Below are 15,394 nucleotides of genomic sequence, written 5' to 3'. Positions count from 1 at the left end.
TGACTTATCTTAGAAAACTTTAGTAGAACCTAGCCTTTTAGCAGTTGTTCAGTGAACTGTTAGGCTAGTCCTCATGAAAAAAGACCCCAACATTTTGCTTTCTTTGCCTTGATCCCTGACCCTTCTTGCATCTTTCTCCTTTCTTACTTCTCTTTTCCCCAAGGTCTCTGGTCCTTTGTTCTGCCTCTTCTCTGTAGCCTCAGTTAACACTTGACATTAGCCTTCTGGCTTTCCTCTTCAAATCTGACTTATTTTTGTCCCATCCAACTGCTGTGAGTGAAGAGCTCACCAGACCAGCTTCTTTCCCTGGCTCAAATCCTCTAGGAACTCTACCCATCCTCCCACCTCTCTGCTGAAAAAGAGGGAGTAAGATGACACAATTGCCTGGATATGGCAAACATCATTTCTGCTTTGCTTGCTGTTCCCCTTCCATAAAAGAGCTATGGATTCTCGTTTAAACTCACAGTGATCTTTGGCTTGGCCAACCCTGTGAACTAGTGATTGATACAAGTTTGAAAAGGAGGCAGAGAACACTTAGTTTATCACTCCCAGTCAATCATGTTTTATTCTTGACCTTGGATCTTCAGTTCTTCCTCTTGACCTTAATATATGCAAGCCTGATAGCCCCTGGCCACCTATATTCCTAGGTGGGAATTTTTTAAGACTGTTGCTATCCTAGGATCAGACAGTATGAGCAGTGCTAGAACTGGCCTTGGACAGGAAAAGAGCCTGGGCCCTTCTTCCACTGGTACCGACCTATGCTTCGAGGGGTGGCTTGGAATCAAGATGGCTCCAGTGGTGTCCTACTGCACTTGAACAAGACTGTCTAACCATTTCCTAGCCTGGAATTTGTCAGTCCTCAGAAACGTTCCAGGGAAGCTGACTGCTCTTAACAAGTCCCCAGCTTTCCACACAAGACAAAGGATATCAGTGCCGTGACCACAGCATACGCAGACCCCATTGCAAATGAGCCGGCGAAGATCCCCAGGAAATTCCCCACGGACTGGAAGAATGCCGCAGCGTCAAATGCATTCGGATTCTCCTTGGGACTGTAAATGGATATAGAACTGAAAAGAGAAGAGGGTGAAGGTTAGTCAGCGACTCCCAACTCGTGGCCCAAACACCAGAAGTCAGAATTTAGCACCCACTTTTGGGAAGGGCACGTTTTCCTACGAGGTTAGGGGCTGGTTGGAAGCTTTCAGGGGAAACGGATGAGGACAGGGAGAGGTGGAGAAGGCAGAAAGCTTTCCGCTTCCTTACAACCCAGTTCCATGGTATCCATATATTGCTGTCCGTTACTAAACATTTTTATATAGGAAGGGTCGTAAGGAATATTGTTTCTGAGCAAACTAGGCATTAAAACATGGTAGGTGTATAAGGAATCTGCTGAGGAGATGATAGATAACTGTGAATTATTTAGTGGCCATATGTCTTCAGTGCTGTTATATATTCACAAATGTTCCTGATAAAAAGTGTACTTTTATGGCCTGTGCACAAATGGGCGATACAAATCACAGCATGCACAAAATATTCTGCTGTGATCTTGTCATAAACCACAAAGCATTGCTCCTCTCCAGTGTAACCCTTCAGAAACAGCGCCCAGAGGATGCTCAGAGCATCACAGTATTAACCCCTGGGGAGAGACAAAAACCCTCCTTTTCCCACTGAAACAAATGGCAGCAGCTGCCTGAGGTCATCTTTTATACCCCAATTCTGGTGGCTGCCAACAGATTTATATCCACAGAGAAAAATCAATCCACCAATAGGCAGTCTGTTCACTTAAATATTTTTGAGGATGTCATATTTGTTTTTTTTTTTTTTTGTAACTGGGGCCTCAAATCCCACAGTGTTAATGTAAAGGACAAGGTGTGTCCTATGTTAGGAAACATGAGCTCCGTATTATAGCATCAAAATGAACAGATGTGCTAGAACCAGTAGCTTTCGGGAGACTAATGAAGTAACTTTTCAGATTTTTTTTTTTTTTGCACTTTTTATTTTAATACAAGGTCTTCAAAGCTAATCAGACAAAATCAATAGTTTCTCAGCGGCTGCTGGGAGGGACTTTGTAGCTCTTAGAGAGCAAACAGTACACCAGACACACTGACTTGAGATTAGACAGGATTTTACAGAGATGTAACTGAATCTCTTGTGGCTCGGATGATGAGAGTACGTTAACTCTCTGACCTGACTTTTTGTGTCTAAAGACTAGTTAAGAGAGAACGGGGAGTGGGTTCCAATTTTCCCTGGATGCCTTTAAACCCCCAAAGTAGGCCAAACACTTCTCCTTTTTTTTTTTTTTTTGAATTTTATTTATTTTTTTATACAGCAGGTTCTTATTAGTTACCCATTTTATACATATTAGTGTATATATGTCAATCCTAATCTCCCACTTCATCACACCACCACTTTCCCCCCTTGGTGTCCATACGTTTGTTCTCTACATCTGTGTCTGTATTTCTGCCCTGCAAACTGGTTCATCTGTACCATTTTTCTAGGTTCCACATATATGCATTAATATACAACATTTGTTTTTCTCTTTCTGACTTACTTCACTCTGTAGCACAGTCTCTAGATCCATCCACATCTCTACAAATGACCCAATTTCATTCCTTTTTATGGCTGAGTAATATTCCATTGTATATATGTACCACAACTTCTTTATCCATTCGTCTGTCGATGGGCATTTAGGTTGCTTCCATGACCTGGCTATTGTAAATAGTGCTGCAATGAACATTTTGGTGCATATGTCTTTTTGAATTATGGTTTTCTCTGGGTATATGCCCAGTAGTGGGATTGCTGGGTCATATGGTGATTCTATGTTTAGTTTTTTAAGGAACCTCCATACTGTTCTCCATAGTGGCTGTATCAATTTACATTCCCACCAACAGTGCAAGAGGGTTCCCTTTTCTCCACACCCTCTCCAGCATTTGTTGTTTGTAGATTTTCTGATGATGCCCATTCTAACTGGTGTGAGGTGATACCTCATTGTAGTTTTGATTTGCATTTCTCTAATAATTAGTGATGTTGAGCAGCTTTTCATGTGCTTCTTGGCCATCTGTATGTCTTCTTTGGGGAAATGTCTATTTAGGTCTTCTGCCCATTTTTTGATTAGGTTGTTTCAAACACTTCTGCTTTGATCATGTAATTGGATAAGGAAGATGAATGTGGATCTCAAATGGAGCCCTGATATGTATGTGAGAAAGAGACTGCCTTTGAAGTGTTCTTCTTTTTGTAAAGTGTTGTGCTTTGCAGGAAAAAGGAAAAGCAAACCCATATTTAGGTCCTTTATAGCTGACAGTCCTGGGAAAGGGTGTAAAACCCCATGGCCATTCTGAAACTTGGTGCCCATGGCTGCATGTGTAAAAAAAACAGTAGTGATGAGGAAACATTCCAGTTGCTGTCTGTCTTTCAAACAAAGGTTTTTGCACAGTAACACAGTTTTGTAAATACTTCTGTTAATTCCTAAGGCTGCTCCCAGCAGATCTGATCCTTAGAATAGGCATCTCTTCAACCCCATCTTCACCTTCGCACTCGCTGGAAGTGTTTTCTCTGTCCCGATGCTTCCCTAGCTTGAAGCACCACCATCACTTCTTTTGGCCATATTCCGTATCATTATTTATGTAATGTTTGTTTTTAAATCAACTCATTTTTATTCAAATGCAAAAGCTTTTATTAAATAATATTTATGAAATCATAGTTTTGATTTGCTTCATATATGGCTTTTTAATACACATGAGATTATGTAATTATTAAGTTTGAAAAAAAAAGTTCCCCTTTGTGTCACCTAAAATCGTCTGGGTATCTCCACTGGTTCATAGTCTGCATTTTGGGAGATGCTGTTTTCTTCCTGGGCTCTGATCCCCACCCAAAAGGGTGCAGCCAAATTTCATACCTTCCCCGTGAGATCTGATTTAACTAAAGGGAAGAGCTTAATTCTCCCTGACCTATGGAGATTCGTTCATTGATTTGCCAGCCCTAAAGCACTTCAGGATGTTAGTCGGGATGCATGGGGTACCTGCTATGTACCAGGTGATGGATTCGATGCAGGGAGTGGCAGGCTGGCAGGGAAGGGCATGGAAAGGAGAAGCAGAATTTGAGCCAACAAACATTTTACTGACCATGTGCAAGGCATAGGCAGAGAAGCCTAAGATAGAGATGACAACTAGCTCAAGTCACAGAGCTGAGTGTGACTGTGAGAGATGTGCAACATTTAATGGGGCAAATGAGGAAAGGGGCACTAGTTTAGAATAGAGGGGATGGCATTTAAGCAAGTCAACAGTCAGTGATGGGGAGCAGGCATTCCAGGTAGTGGAAAGAGTGGAAGCAAAGGCAAGGAGGCAGGAGAGTTGAGGGCACTTCAAAGTGGAACTATATAGTTATGGCTGGAGCCTGGGAGCATGTATGTGGGCACTGGCGGAGGGGTAAAGGCAGGTAGGTGGCATCACTCGGAGCTTTAAATTCCACCTTAAGAATATACAAAAGCCCTCACATTTATGTAATATTTAGTCCTTTTATGCCTGCATTATAACTGTATTTGATCCTATCACATCTCTGCCAGGTAATTAGGGCAAGTATATAGTTATCCGTCCTTTTCTTTCTTTTCTCCCCCCTCCTTTTTAAAAATAAAATACAGAAACTAAGAGTCAGAGAAATAAAGATCATATAGCTACTAAGTTCAAAATGTAGATTTCTTGTTTCTCCCTTGAAAAAGTGATCTTGTTGGGAGGCAAACATGAACCCACATCAGGACCGTTGAGTGAGTGTGGTTCTGATTCTAAGGGCAATAGGAGTTCAGGCACCAGAACCTTGGGTTGCATGTGTGGATGGAACATGAGCGGCACCCTCCCACGTGCAAGGAGAGTGCAGAGCACCTTGCATGGAGCAGCAGAACCCTCTCTCCCATCCCACTAGCAGGTGAGACGCAGGGCTTCTCCTGGAAACCTGCTTTCATGCCTGCCTCCTGCTCCTGGACTTCAGCTTTGCTAGGCCTGGCCTGGGCCTCTTTCCTCCTTGTATGCCCAGGACACAGCCTGATGCCCGGCCCGTGGCAGGCTATATAAAGGCTGAGGGAACGAGGGCAGGCTGATTGGAAAGCAGGAAGGAAATAAGGAAGAAATGCAGGAAGAGAAGAGGCTTGCAAAAGCTAGTCATCTTGAAAAGGGATCATCATCTACAAGATTTTTTATTAGGCATTGACTCTATGTAGTCATGTTGTGGGTACTTTTAGGGTCATCAATCCAAGCTTGAAGTTAACACTTGAGACCCTTAACTTGAGTCTCAAAGATCTCATCCTTATTGGCTGTATGGCCTTGGTTAAGTTACTCCATCACTCAGGCTCGGTTTCAAAGTCTATAAAATGACCATAACAGTACGTATCCCACAGAAATGTGTGAGAATATGAGGTACATTTAAAAACCTATAAAAAAAAAATAAGAGGGATTTCCCTGGCAGTCCATTGGTTAAGACTCCGTGTTTCCATTGCAGGGGGCACGGTTTCAATCCCTGGTTGGGGAACTAAGATCCGGCATGCCTCAGGGCGCGGCCAAAAAAAAACATTAAGATTAAAAAAAAAACAAAACAAACCTATATATTTATCTTATAGGTTGTAGGATCATTCATTGAGTGCTGATTATGTGCACAAAACATAGGCTCTCAATGAATGTTGACCATCGTCACCACCACTGCCATGATCATCACCATTCTGCTAAGAACTTCCACAGGCTCGCAATGAGAGAGAGCAGAGCGCTGTGGCTGAACCAGGCCTTGGTTCCAACTACGGGCCGATCGGGTGTGGCTTCCCTCCCGGCACACTGTGCTTCCAAGTTGCTGCAGAGGGACAAGTCACTTTTGCACGGGAACATCAGGGTCTCCAGGGAGGAAACGGCCACAGAAGTGACGCCAGTAGGTTGTTACGTTTTGTGCGGAGCCCTTGGCTCCGTGGATTAAGGAGGAAAGGAGCGTCCTCAGCAGCCTGGACAGGGACGTGCCCCAGGACAAGAACAGGCCAGGAGACTGAACTTGAGTTACATCTCCCCAAGTTTAGCAGAGGACATTCTGCAGGCAAAGCCCTCTGGCTTCTGGTGAAGAGTGAGGCGAAGAAAGCAGGAGCCTTAGGTCCCACAGACATTGTATCTCCCCCGACTGCCAGGATTTTAGGATGTTGTTCCTCCAGGCTCTAAGCCCTGGCAAAGGAGGCATCTCTCTGGGCTCTGGTTTGCAGCTTCAACACTAAGCCTCTGGATTATAGAGCAGCAGCTGCAGAGGGTGTTTTTGGAAATGACCAAGGGTTTGGGTAGCGTCCGTAGAGTTTTCTAACTTCAGCCTGAGAAAGGACAGAAGATCATGTTCTAACGGTTTCAGCACTTTGGACTTAAAAGGGAAATACCTCCTCCCGTGCACCAAGGGAGATGCTTGAACCATTAGTGGATGCAAATATCAGAGGGGGGAGAGGCAGGGAAGAGGAACTGGACTTTCTGCTAATCTGTGTGGTGCTTGCTCTTTGGGACACCACTCTGAAGAGGCACTGTTTATAGCACATGCTGGTGAAGATAGATCTGTGATCTGCAGATTTCTGGAAAAGAATGTTTGAGTTGGATAGAACCGATATCCTTGAAAAGGACATGACCAGAAATACACAGTGGTGTTTAAATATTCATCTTATAAATTGGTTATAAGTCCAGGTTATTGATTCTGATTCATTCTGTTCAGGAACAGATTATTCACCAAAAACTAGTTTGATGATAGTGTACTGCATACAGTCTCAGAAATAAATATGCGTATCTTTTATTCAAAATTTTTGAAATGGATGAAATATCCTAAATTCCTTTGATGAGAGCAACATGAACAAGGATCACACTGCTCGCTGTATCATTTAAGACTCACAGACACCATCGAAACTCCAGTGTTTCTCAACAACCCATCTTTTCATCTTTATGATGTTACTACAGGAAACCCCCTGGCAACTGAGATAGCGTTAAGGGCATAGTATCTGAATCTGAGATCTGGGTTGAAATCTCAGCTCTGCCACTTACCGGCTGTGTGAACTTGACCAAGTTACTTAGACTATATGCACCTCAGTTTCCTATGATGATGATTATTAAAAAATGATAATAAAATGAGGATGATAATAATAGTACCTATCACATAAGGTTGCTATGAGAAGTTAATCAGTTAATGTTTATAAAGCATTCAAAATGGTACCTGGCACACAGTAAGAACTAGATAAGCATTTCTTAAGTTAATCATCCTTCTTCAAATAACCCATCCTCCTCCTCCTCCTCCTACACTTACTCCTTCTTCTTCCCCTTCTTCCTTTTCTCCTCCTCCTTCCCCTCCCCCTCCTCCTTCCACTTCTTCTCCTTCTTCTTCGTCATCGTGTTGTTTGTCTGTCTTTCCGTCTCTTTCTCAAACTGAGAGATTGGTTTAGTTCTAAAAGAGGTATCCCAAACTAGATGTCCAATCAGTACCTCAACCAAAACAGAACTGAGATGTCATCACCTGTCTCTCTCACACTCTGACTGGTCCCTGGTCTAGACTCTCTTGGTATCAGGGATCATTTGATCATACAAATTGTTTTGTGGAGAATGGCATGTGGCACATATGCTCAATAAATGCCAGCCATGAGGAAGAAGGAGAAGGGGGGTGAGGAGGAAACGGAAGAAGAAGAAGTAGGGAAGAAGTTATTGCAATCATGCTGAGAGTGAAGATGAGATAATGTATAGAAAGTATTCTATAAATGGAACCACCATCACTGCCGCCAGTGCCATCCTTTCCAAAACTCTGGCCACCTTCCCATTCTGGACCCTACTGAGTCATCTCTCTCCTGATTCTTACAATCTTTCTCAAGACCACCCGGCTTCCATTACCACCCACTCCTGTTACTCTTTACTGTTACTGCTAAAATATTTTCCCCATAATTACTCACAGAAACTACTCAACAGCCTCAGGCTCCTGGGCAGCCTACTTTCATAATGATGCTCGCCTCTGACAGGTCCTCCCAACTCCCACAGTCTACTCACTATTCTGGGTGCCTGATTGGGACAACCTGCTTCTCTATCTCCCAGTCCAGTCTCACTTCTCTTGTTAACATGAATCAATGCCACTTTAAAATTTTAAAAAGAAAGTTTTTTTGTTGTTTTTTTAAAAATTATTAGCAGCTTTTAAAATTATTTATTTATTTATTTATTTATTTATTTGGCTGTGTTGGGTCTTCGTTTCTGTGCGAGGGCTTTCTCCAGTTGCGGTGAGCGGGGGCCACTCTTGATTGCGGTGCGCGGGTCTCTCACCGTCGCGGCCTCTCTTGTTGCGGAGCACAGGCTCCAGACGCGCAGGCTCAGTAGTTGTGGCTCACGGGCCTAGTTGCTCCGCGGCATGTGGGATCTTCCCAGACCAGGGCTCGAACCCGTGTCCCCTGCATTAGCAGGCAGATTCTCAACCACTGCACCACCAGGGAAGCCCAAAAGGAAAGTTGTAAGCATATACATCACATCCCTTTTTGAATTTCTATGAATGTAATCAAGAAAAAGATGGGAAGATGATTACTATAGCCAAAGATATACAAAAAGGACCTTCCATTCTCTCTGCCAAATCTTTAATCCCTAACAAAAAAATTTAAACTACTAGCACCAGTTTATTACAGAGTTCTTGATTCTTCCAACTGTACTATATTGAATCCTCTTTGTGCTGGGTGTATAGGTCCATTAATGATGTCTTGGTCACATTCCATTGTTCAGTTCCTTTCGGTTATCACAACTTAGTGCTGTCCAGCTTAAAACCTAAATCTTCAAAGCAAGGTCCTTCTTCTCCCTGCAGAATATTCTAGAGCAGCAGGCAGGATGACTTGAACGGGAGGAGTGGTGCACTTGGTGGCACAGTGGTTAAGAATCCGCCTGCCAATGCAGGGAACATGGGTTCAAGCCCTGGTCCAGGAAGATCCCACATGCCGCGGAGCAACTAAGCCTGTGCACCACAACTACTGAAGCCCGTGAGCCTAGAGCCCGTGCTCCGCAACAAGAGAAGCCACTGCAATGAGAAGCCTGCGCACCACAAGGAAGAGTAGCCCCGCTCACCGCAACTAGAGAAAGCCCACGCACAGCAACAAAAACCTGACGCAGCCAAAAAAAAAAAAAAAAAAAAGTGCTCAGGAATGCTCACCTCCACCTCCCTCCTGAGCACCAGCGCCCCCTGGTGTTAGAGGCATGGAGGAGTGATGGGGAGCCAAGCTCTCCACCTTTTGTGGCCAATTGTTTGGCCACAATGGACAGGGTCCCTGGCCTCACTCTTGTCCCTGCTTGGTCCTTTTCTTGGAAGCCCCTGCTGACATGGTGGCACCTCCAATTTATTAAGAATTCCCTCACAGGGACCACTCAGTTTTCCTTCTGCCCTGCCAGCTCTATATATTCCCAGCCCTTTTCTATGGCTTGGATCAGGGGCCACTTGGGGAAGTCGGCGGCTCTCACACCTCTCTTGATCTCCAGTTCCCTTTAGCTGGGGCACCCCTGAGCACCCTCCATGGGCCACAGAGCACGCTTCTAGGAGGGCTCACCTTGCCCATGCCCCAAACACACCAAACTAGGGGGCCTTCAGGTCCTGCTGACACAGAGGACTCCAGCTGACTCCTTTCAGAAATCTGTAGGCCAGTCCCTGTGTTCTGCTCTCTCACTCCGAGAAGCCACATCCAAGAACCTCCTTCCCTGCTCTGTTTTGAGAGGGGCTCAGCCCCTCGGCAGTTCCTCCCATGGGGACAAGCTGGCAGCCTTCCTCTTGCAGGCAGTCTCGATCTATTTGGGTGATTCCAGTGGCGTCCCTTCCACTTGACTTAGGGGAGAGGAAGCTCCCTCATGGGGAGGGGTAACAGCTTCACCCCTCAAACACTGCAGTCTCTCCAAGGTGGACCCCTTTCTTTCCCACTCCTTTCATACACTGTTTTGAGACCAAGGAGATGGGGTAGGAATTGGAGGAAATGAGGCTGATTCTGTTGCTAATTAAGCCTGTTGGGAGGTGTGTGTGGTTCTAAGTGCTGGGGACCCCTGATGCTCCTTTTAGTACCGAGGCATTTAGCAACTTTTGCTTCAGGTCTGCTCCCTAAACCCAGTTTGGAAAACGGGCAAAAACCCACAGGATGACGCATCTTGTGACCTTTATGTCCGGGTGCTTCTAGTTTCTTTTCTCCCCATCTATCTAGAGTTGCCTTGTCATTCTGCTCTGAAGGATACATTTTAAGGAGAAATACAACATAGAGGGGTGATGGAAATTTGTAAAAGCTGCTCTGTTTGGTTGGCCCTGAGTTTCACAGGTAAGAAAGTAGAAGAAAAACTAATTACAGTGTTATTTTGTGTTTAAAATTTTTTATCTCCCCCACAAAAAAGAAACAAGTGGATCCTTATCTATTATTTATCTTTTAATAACTCTACCAACCTGCCCTTTCTCAAGAAGTTGCTTAATTATGAATAAGGAATTGATTTTATGGGGCCAAGAATTGTGTGTACACATTGGAATTCATTCTGGCATCTGCCTGCCCATTATTCTGGCTTATGTTCTGCCAAAGGCTGATGAAGTTCTGTCAGGAGAACCTGCTGTAAAACATAATGACTTCAGGAATTGGGGGCATTCCAGGCACCCTGGGAGGTTAGAAAAGCTGCCTTTTAATAATAAGTGGTTCTGGCCAGAAGTTCACTGAGCTTGAGTTAGAACCACAGGGTCTCACCTTCCCAAGGGCCAACAGCCCTGCAGGGTCAAGGGCTGTGTTTCAGGAGGGCCATTAATGAACTCTTTCAGCTTCTGAAGGACTGTTTAGTTAATGACCGCTCCCTTACGGTCCAGATTCACACCAAACAGTGATTTTTCCAAATCCTTGACAAATATCACTTTGCCATTTTGATGTCTGGCACCACAAGACAAGGAGAATTTTGTGGGAAGTATGACTTAGTGTATCACGGCTGCCCCCAGAACAATACGATCTCAGGCTGAATTAATGGATTCATTCTAACAACAAATGTTTCTTGAGCACCTACTATGTGCAGACATTGTTCTAGACACTAAAGAGCCAGCAGGGAACACAACAAAGCTTCTGACCTCATGTTCCTTACGTTCCAGTGGAGAAAACAATATAATAAATAGCTAAGCAAGTAAACATATGATTTAAGGAGAGACAGAAAAGAGAAAGAAAGCAGCATGAAGGGATGGAATAGAGAGGGATGAGGGTGCTGTTTTAGTTAGGATGGTCAGGAAAGGCTTCTCTGAAAAACATTATTAAGTGGAGTCCTGCATGAAAAGAGTGGGGAGAGTTTTCTAGTCCCTGAAGCAGAGGCAGTGTGGCTGGAGGGGATTGGGCAAGGGGAAAGTGGTAGGAGACAGGGCTGGAGACTGGGCTGGGGCCAGGTCTTGTGGAAGTTTTCGGGACTTTCTTAGGACTTAGGATTTTCCTCTAGGGGTGAAAGGGCACCCACTGGAGGGTTTGGGGTAGGGGAGCATGGTACAGAACATTCCAGGTGAAGGCTATGTTAATAACAGTAGAGGAAGCTAAACAGGAGTCAGCATGGTCCCGTTGTCCTCTCCCATGGCTGGATCAGACGGGGCTTTCTTCTTTGGTCTGGATGGCACCATCTGAACGAAACCTGACAAACCATAGCAGACCACAGGAGAAAGAGTAGGGTGGTGGGGAAGAAGAAGTAAGGAAGGAGGGGAGTTTAAAGGATAGATGAATTTAGCAGGAACAGCTACAGTGAGCATTTGAAAGGTGGTCATGCAGAGGAAGGACTGGCCTCATTCTCTGTGTTTCCAGAAGGCAAAATAAAGTCCACGAGTAAAACATCAGAGGGAGAAAGATTTCAGCTTTATATTCTATTGCAGAATTTCCTAATTCTTAGATCTGATAGAAAATGAAATGAGATCTATAAAAGTCAAGTTCTCTGTCGCTGGAGATACTTAAACATAGAATGAAAGAGTTGTTACCTGTCAGGGTGTTATGGAGAAAATCCATGCACTAGACAGTTGGATAATGTGGCCTCGAGGAACCTCCCGCCCCCAGGGTCATTGACTCCCTATCTCTTTCCAGCTTCCTCCAGGACTATCAGGAGAGGAATGGAGGGTACTTGGCTTTCTACCCAAATCCTGCCATTGGAAATGGCTGAGTATTCAGCGAGCAAGGGGCAGTACTTCAGTGGGGATGCAGTGAAGGCGCCGATGATTTAGGTGGGAGCCATGTTGATAATGACATCAAGAACAGTTACAAATTTCAGCACGGAATAAAGTCTTTGACAGATTCCTAAGAGGCTCTGGTCCATTAAGTTCCAACTTTAAAGTGACAAAGAGAGCTCTGAGCTTAAAATTGGTTAAAAGGGAAGAAGAGTTAAAGGTTTGTTATGAATTATATGTACATTTTCTTTGAAAGGAGATCTTAAATTACTTTGCGATTCAGCCTGAAAAGTCTTGTCAGAATTGGATTAGTCTGTGGGCTTTGAGAAATCTTCTCTTGCACCTAATATTGAGAGGAAAGTGAATCTGAGATAGTCCTAAAGATAAAAGTAACTCGCAAATACTCTTCTTATTTTGTTTTCTTTCTTTCTTTCTTTCTTTTCTGAAGCAGAAACAGGAATTTGAATTCCACTACTGTGAACCTATTTAAAAGAGAGAGGGGCTTCCCTGGTGGCGCAGTGGTTGAGAATCTGCCTGCCAATGCAGGGGACACGGGTTCGAGCCCTGGTCTGGGAAGATCCCACATGCCGCGGAGCAACTAGGCCCGTGAGCCACAACTACTGAGCCTGCGCGTCTCGAGCCTGTGCTCCACAACAAGAGAGGCCACGATAGTGAGAGGCCCGCGCACCACGATGAAGAGTGGCCCCCACTTGCCACAACTAGAGAAAGCCCTCGCACAGAAACGAAGACCCAACACAGCCATAAATAAATAAATAAATAAATTTTAAAAGAGAGAGAGGGACACCAATTCTCATGATCTAATGGGAACTTCAACCCTTTCTCCAACTTTTCAGTTCCTTTAATCCTCACTAATGAAATCTTAGCTCCAAAGAGTACTGTAATATGTGAAACTTTTAGTCATAATAGATATAAAAAGATATAGAAAAGTAGGTTAATAGCCACTAAAGATGGAAATCTAATTAAAATTAAAATATAATCATTAACAGGTGTAAGAAAGACCAAATATTAATCCCTGAGGTTGAAATGGAGAAGGGGGTCAGGTGCTCCAACATTTACTGAGAACTCAAAATACATATTATTCGCTGTATTTGCTACTATGGAGCATTCACTATGTGTCAAGCGCTATGTTAAGCATTTTTATAAACATTATCTCACTGAACCCTCACAGTGACCCCCTGAAGTAGGTGCTATTATGATTTCCATTTTATAGATGAGGAAACTACGGCTTATGGAAAGTAAGTAACTTTATATATCTCACCTCATTTAATCCTTCCAACAATGTAATGAAGAAAGTATTTGCATTTTAGAGATAAATAGACTCAGGGATGGTAAATCATTTGCCCCAAGTAACTCACTAGTAACTGGAGCGGCAGCCATTCAACTCAGGTCTCACTAGTGAAAGCCCGTGTGCCATGTAGACGGGGAAGTGAAAACACTTGGATCCATCGCCTGAGTGTACACCCAGATAAATAACTCAACAAACGTTTCATGTTCATAGGATATAGGCAAAGACTACTCACGGAAGGTTAAGATTTTAGGACTTCTAGTACTAATTTGTAAGAAAAAAACTGCATTAGTGAATATATTCATTTCGATATGAGGAGTTTTGCTGACCACCTACTGCTGCTTGTAGGTCAGGATTTCTTCATGGAGGGCTCTTCTCCACATCGAATGAGTTTGTCATGAAACTACGTACACTCCATGTCTCTTGATGTTCATGCCAGCACCAACCCAGGTCTCATATCATCTCATGCAGTTGTTCACCCTGTGCTGCCATATGGTGACTACTGTCTCTTTATAGTAATTACTTACTTGTGTCACAGTGTCTTCATCTAAAACATGGTGATAATAACAATTGTGCCTCCTTCATAGAGTGGGGATTAACTGGGTTAATACGTGTACAGTGCTTCTACTTGGAACACAGAAAGCACTCCATAAATGTGAGCTGCTATTATTGTTGTTACTGTTATTTATATCAATATTATTGTTGGAATGATTATCTTTCACCATTTGCTCAAAAGAAATCAATAAAAACTGAGCTCTTCTTCTAAGAATATAGAGGCATTCAGGAATTCCAATTAAGGTGTCAGAAACATTATAAGAATCTTCTGAGGTGGAAAGAGTAATACATTTAGAGTTAGATCATGTACTGAATTCATCTTTTTCTTAATGAGGCCTGTAAAGCAGAAGGTTATTGGGATAGTACCAAAAAAGAAGATGCATGTAAATTGTTAACAATAGTTAAGACCAAAAGATCCACGGTTGTTTTACAAATCCAGCGGAGTTTAACTTCCAGCAGCCTTGCTGGAGAAGGGGACACCAAGATAGACATACCACAGAAATCCCGTTGCTATACCTGAAGCAAAAATGTTCATGAACAGAAAGTATCTAATGAAGTTGTATAGAATTGCGGATCAGCAACAATCAAGGAAAAATCATGAAACCGATGGAGTTTGCTTTCATGGCGATCACCAATTCACAGCTCACTGCACGCTACATAGAGATAAATAGAATCCGAAAACAGGCACTTGCTTTCATTGGGGCCTGCAGTGCTTCACAGATGCTGTGTGCTGAGGACAGAGATGAGGGGCTGAATGACACACTAGCTTCCTCTGGTTGGGTCAAAGGACTTTACATAGACAATGTCCTATGAAAAGCTTTCCTAATCTGGGTGTCTTTCATTCCTGTGTTAAACAAAACTCACTCCTGTTATAAACAGCTTCCTGAGACAGCCTGATGGAGTTTCACCTGGTGACAAGCCAACTCCCAGAAAATATTTGCACTGATCAACTCATATCCCCAGATCCTTCTCCTGTTCTTCTATTTATTAGCAATTAAGTGAGCATCTGGGCCCCAAATCACAACCTAATTGAGAATCTGCATCCATAAATAGAGTTGCAACTAAACAGAGTTGCAGATAATTTTGCTTGAGTACAAGTTTATCTTTGGGGGCAAGGCACATAGGTATGTTGCCTCCCCTCTACAGATTCTGATTTTATGTTTGAAGCATGGGAGCTGTGGACCAACAAATCTTACCAAAGAGGGTTTTGCTTTCACATAATGCTTTCAAATTACATTATATGTGTCTAGCAGTTGCTATAAAGTATATATTGCAGAATGCTAAAGTTCCACAGTAGAGTCATCTCTGATACTGCATCTTCAGGATACAGCTTTATCTAGGATAACAATGTAGACTTTACAGTATATTTGAATCTCAAACCAATACAGCTTGTAAAAA

General features: G+C 43.4%; 1 protein-coding gene across 1 annotated transcript in view; it reads right to left on the bottom strand.

The window, feature by feature from the left end:
* Window positions 1-15,394, bottom strand: part of SLC9A9 (solute carrier family 9 member A9) — a 536,019-nt gene that overhangs the window by 282,850 nt on the left and 237,775 nt on the right. Inside the window, exon 7 of the mRNA XM_059920157.1 lies at window positions 929-1,067. Coding sequence (XP_059776140.1) covers window positions 929-1,067 — 139 coding nt within the window. The remainder of the gene's footprint in view (window positions 1-928; window positions 1,068-15,394) is intronic.

This window comes from Balaenoptera ricei, chromosome 4, assembly GCF_028023285.1.
Source record: "Balaenoptera ricei isolate mBalRic1 chromosome 4, mBalRic1.hap2, whole genome shotgun sequence".
NCBI lineage: Eukaryota > Metazoa > Chordata > Mammalia > Artiodactyla > Balaenopteridae > Balaenoptera > Balaenoptera ricei.
Note: the sequence above shows the minus strand (reverse complement) of the source record. Positions and strands in the feature narration are given on the sequence as shown.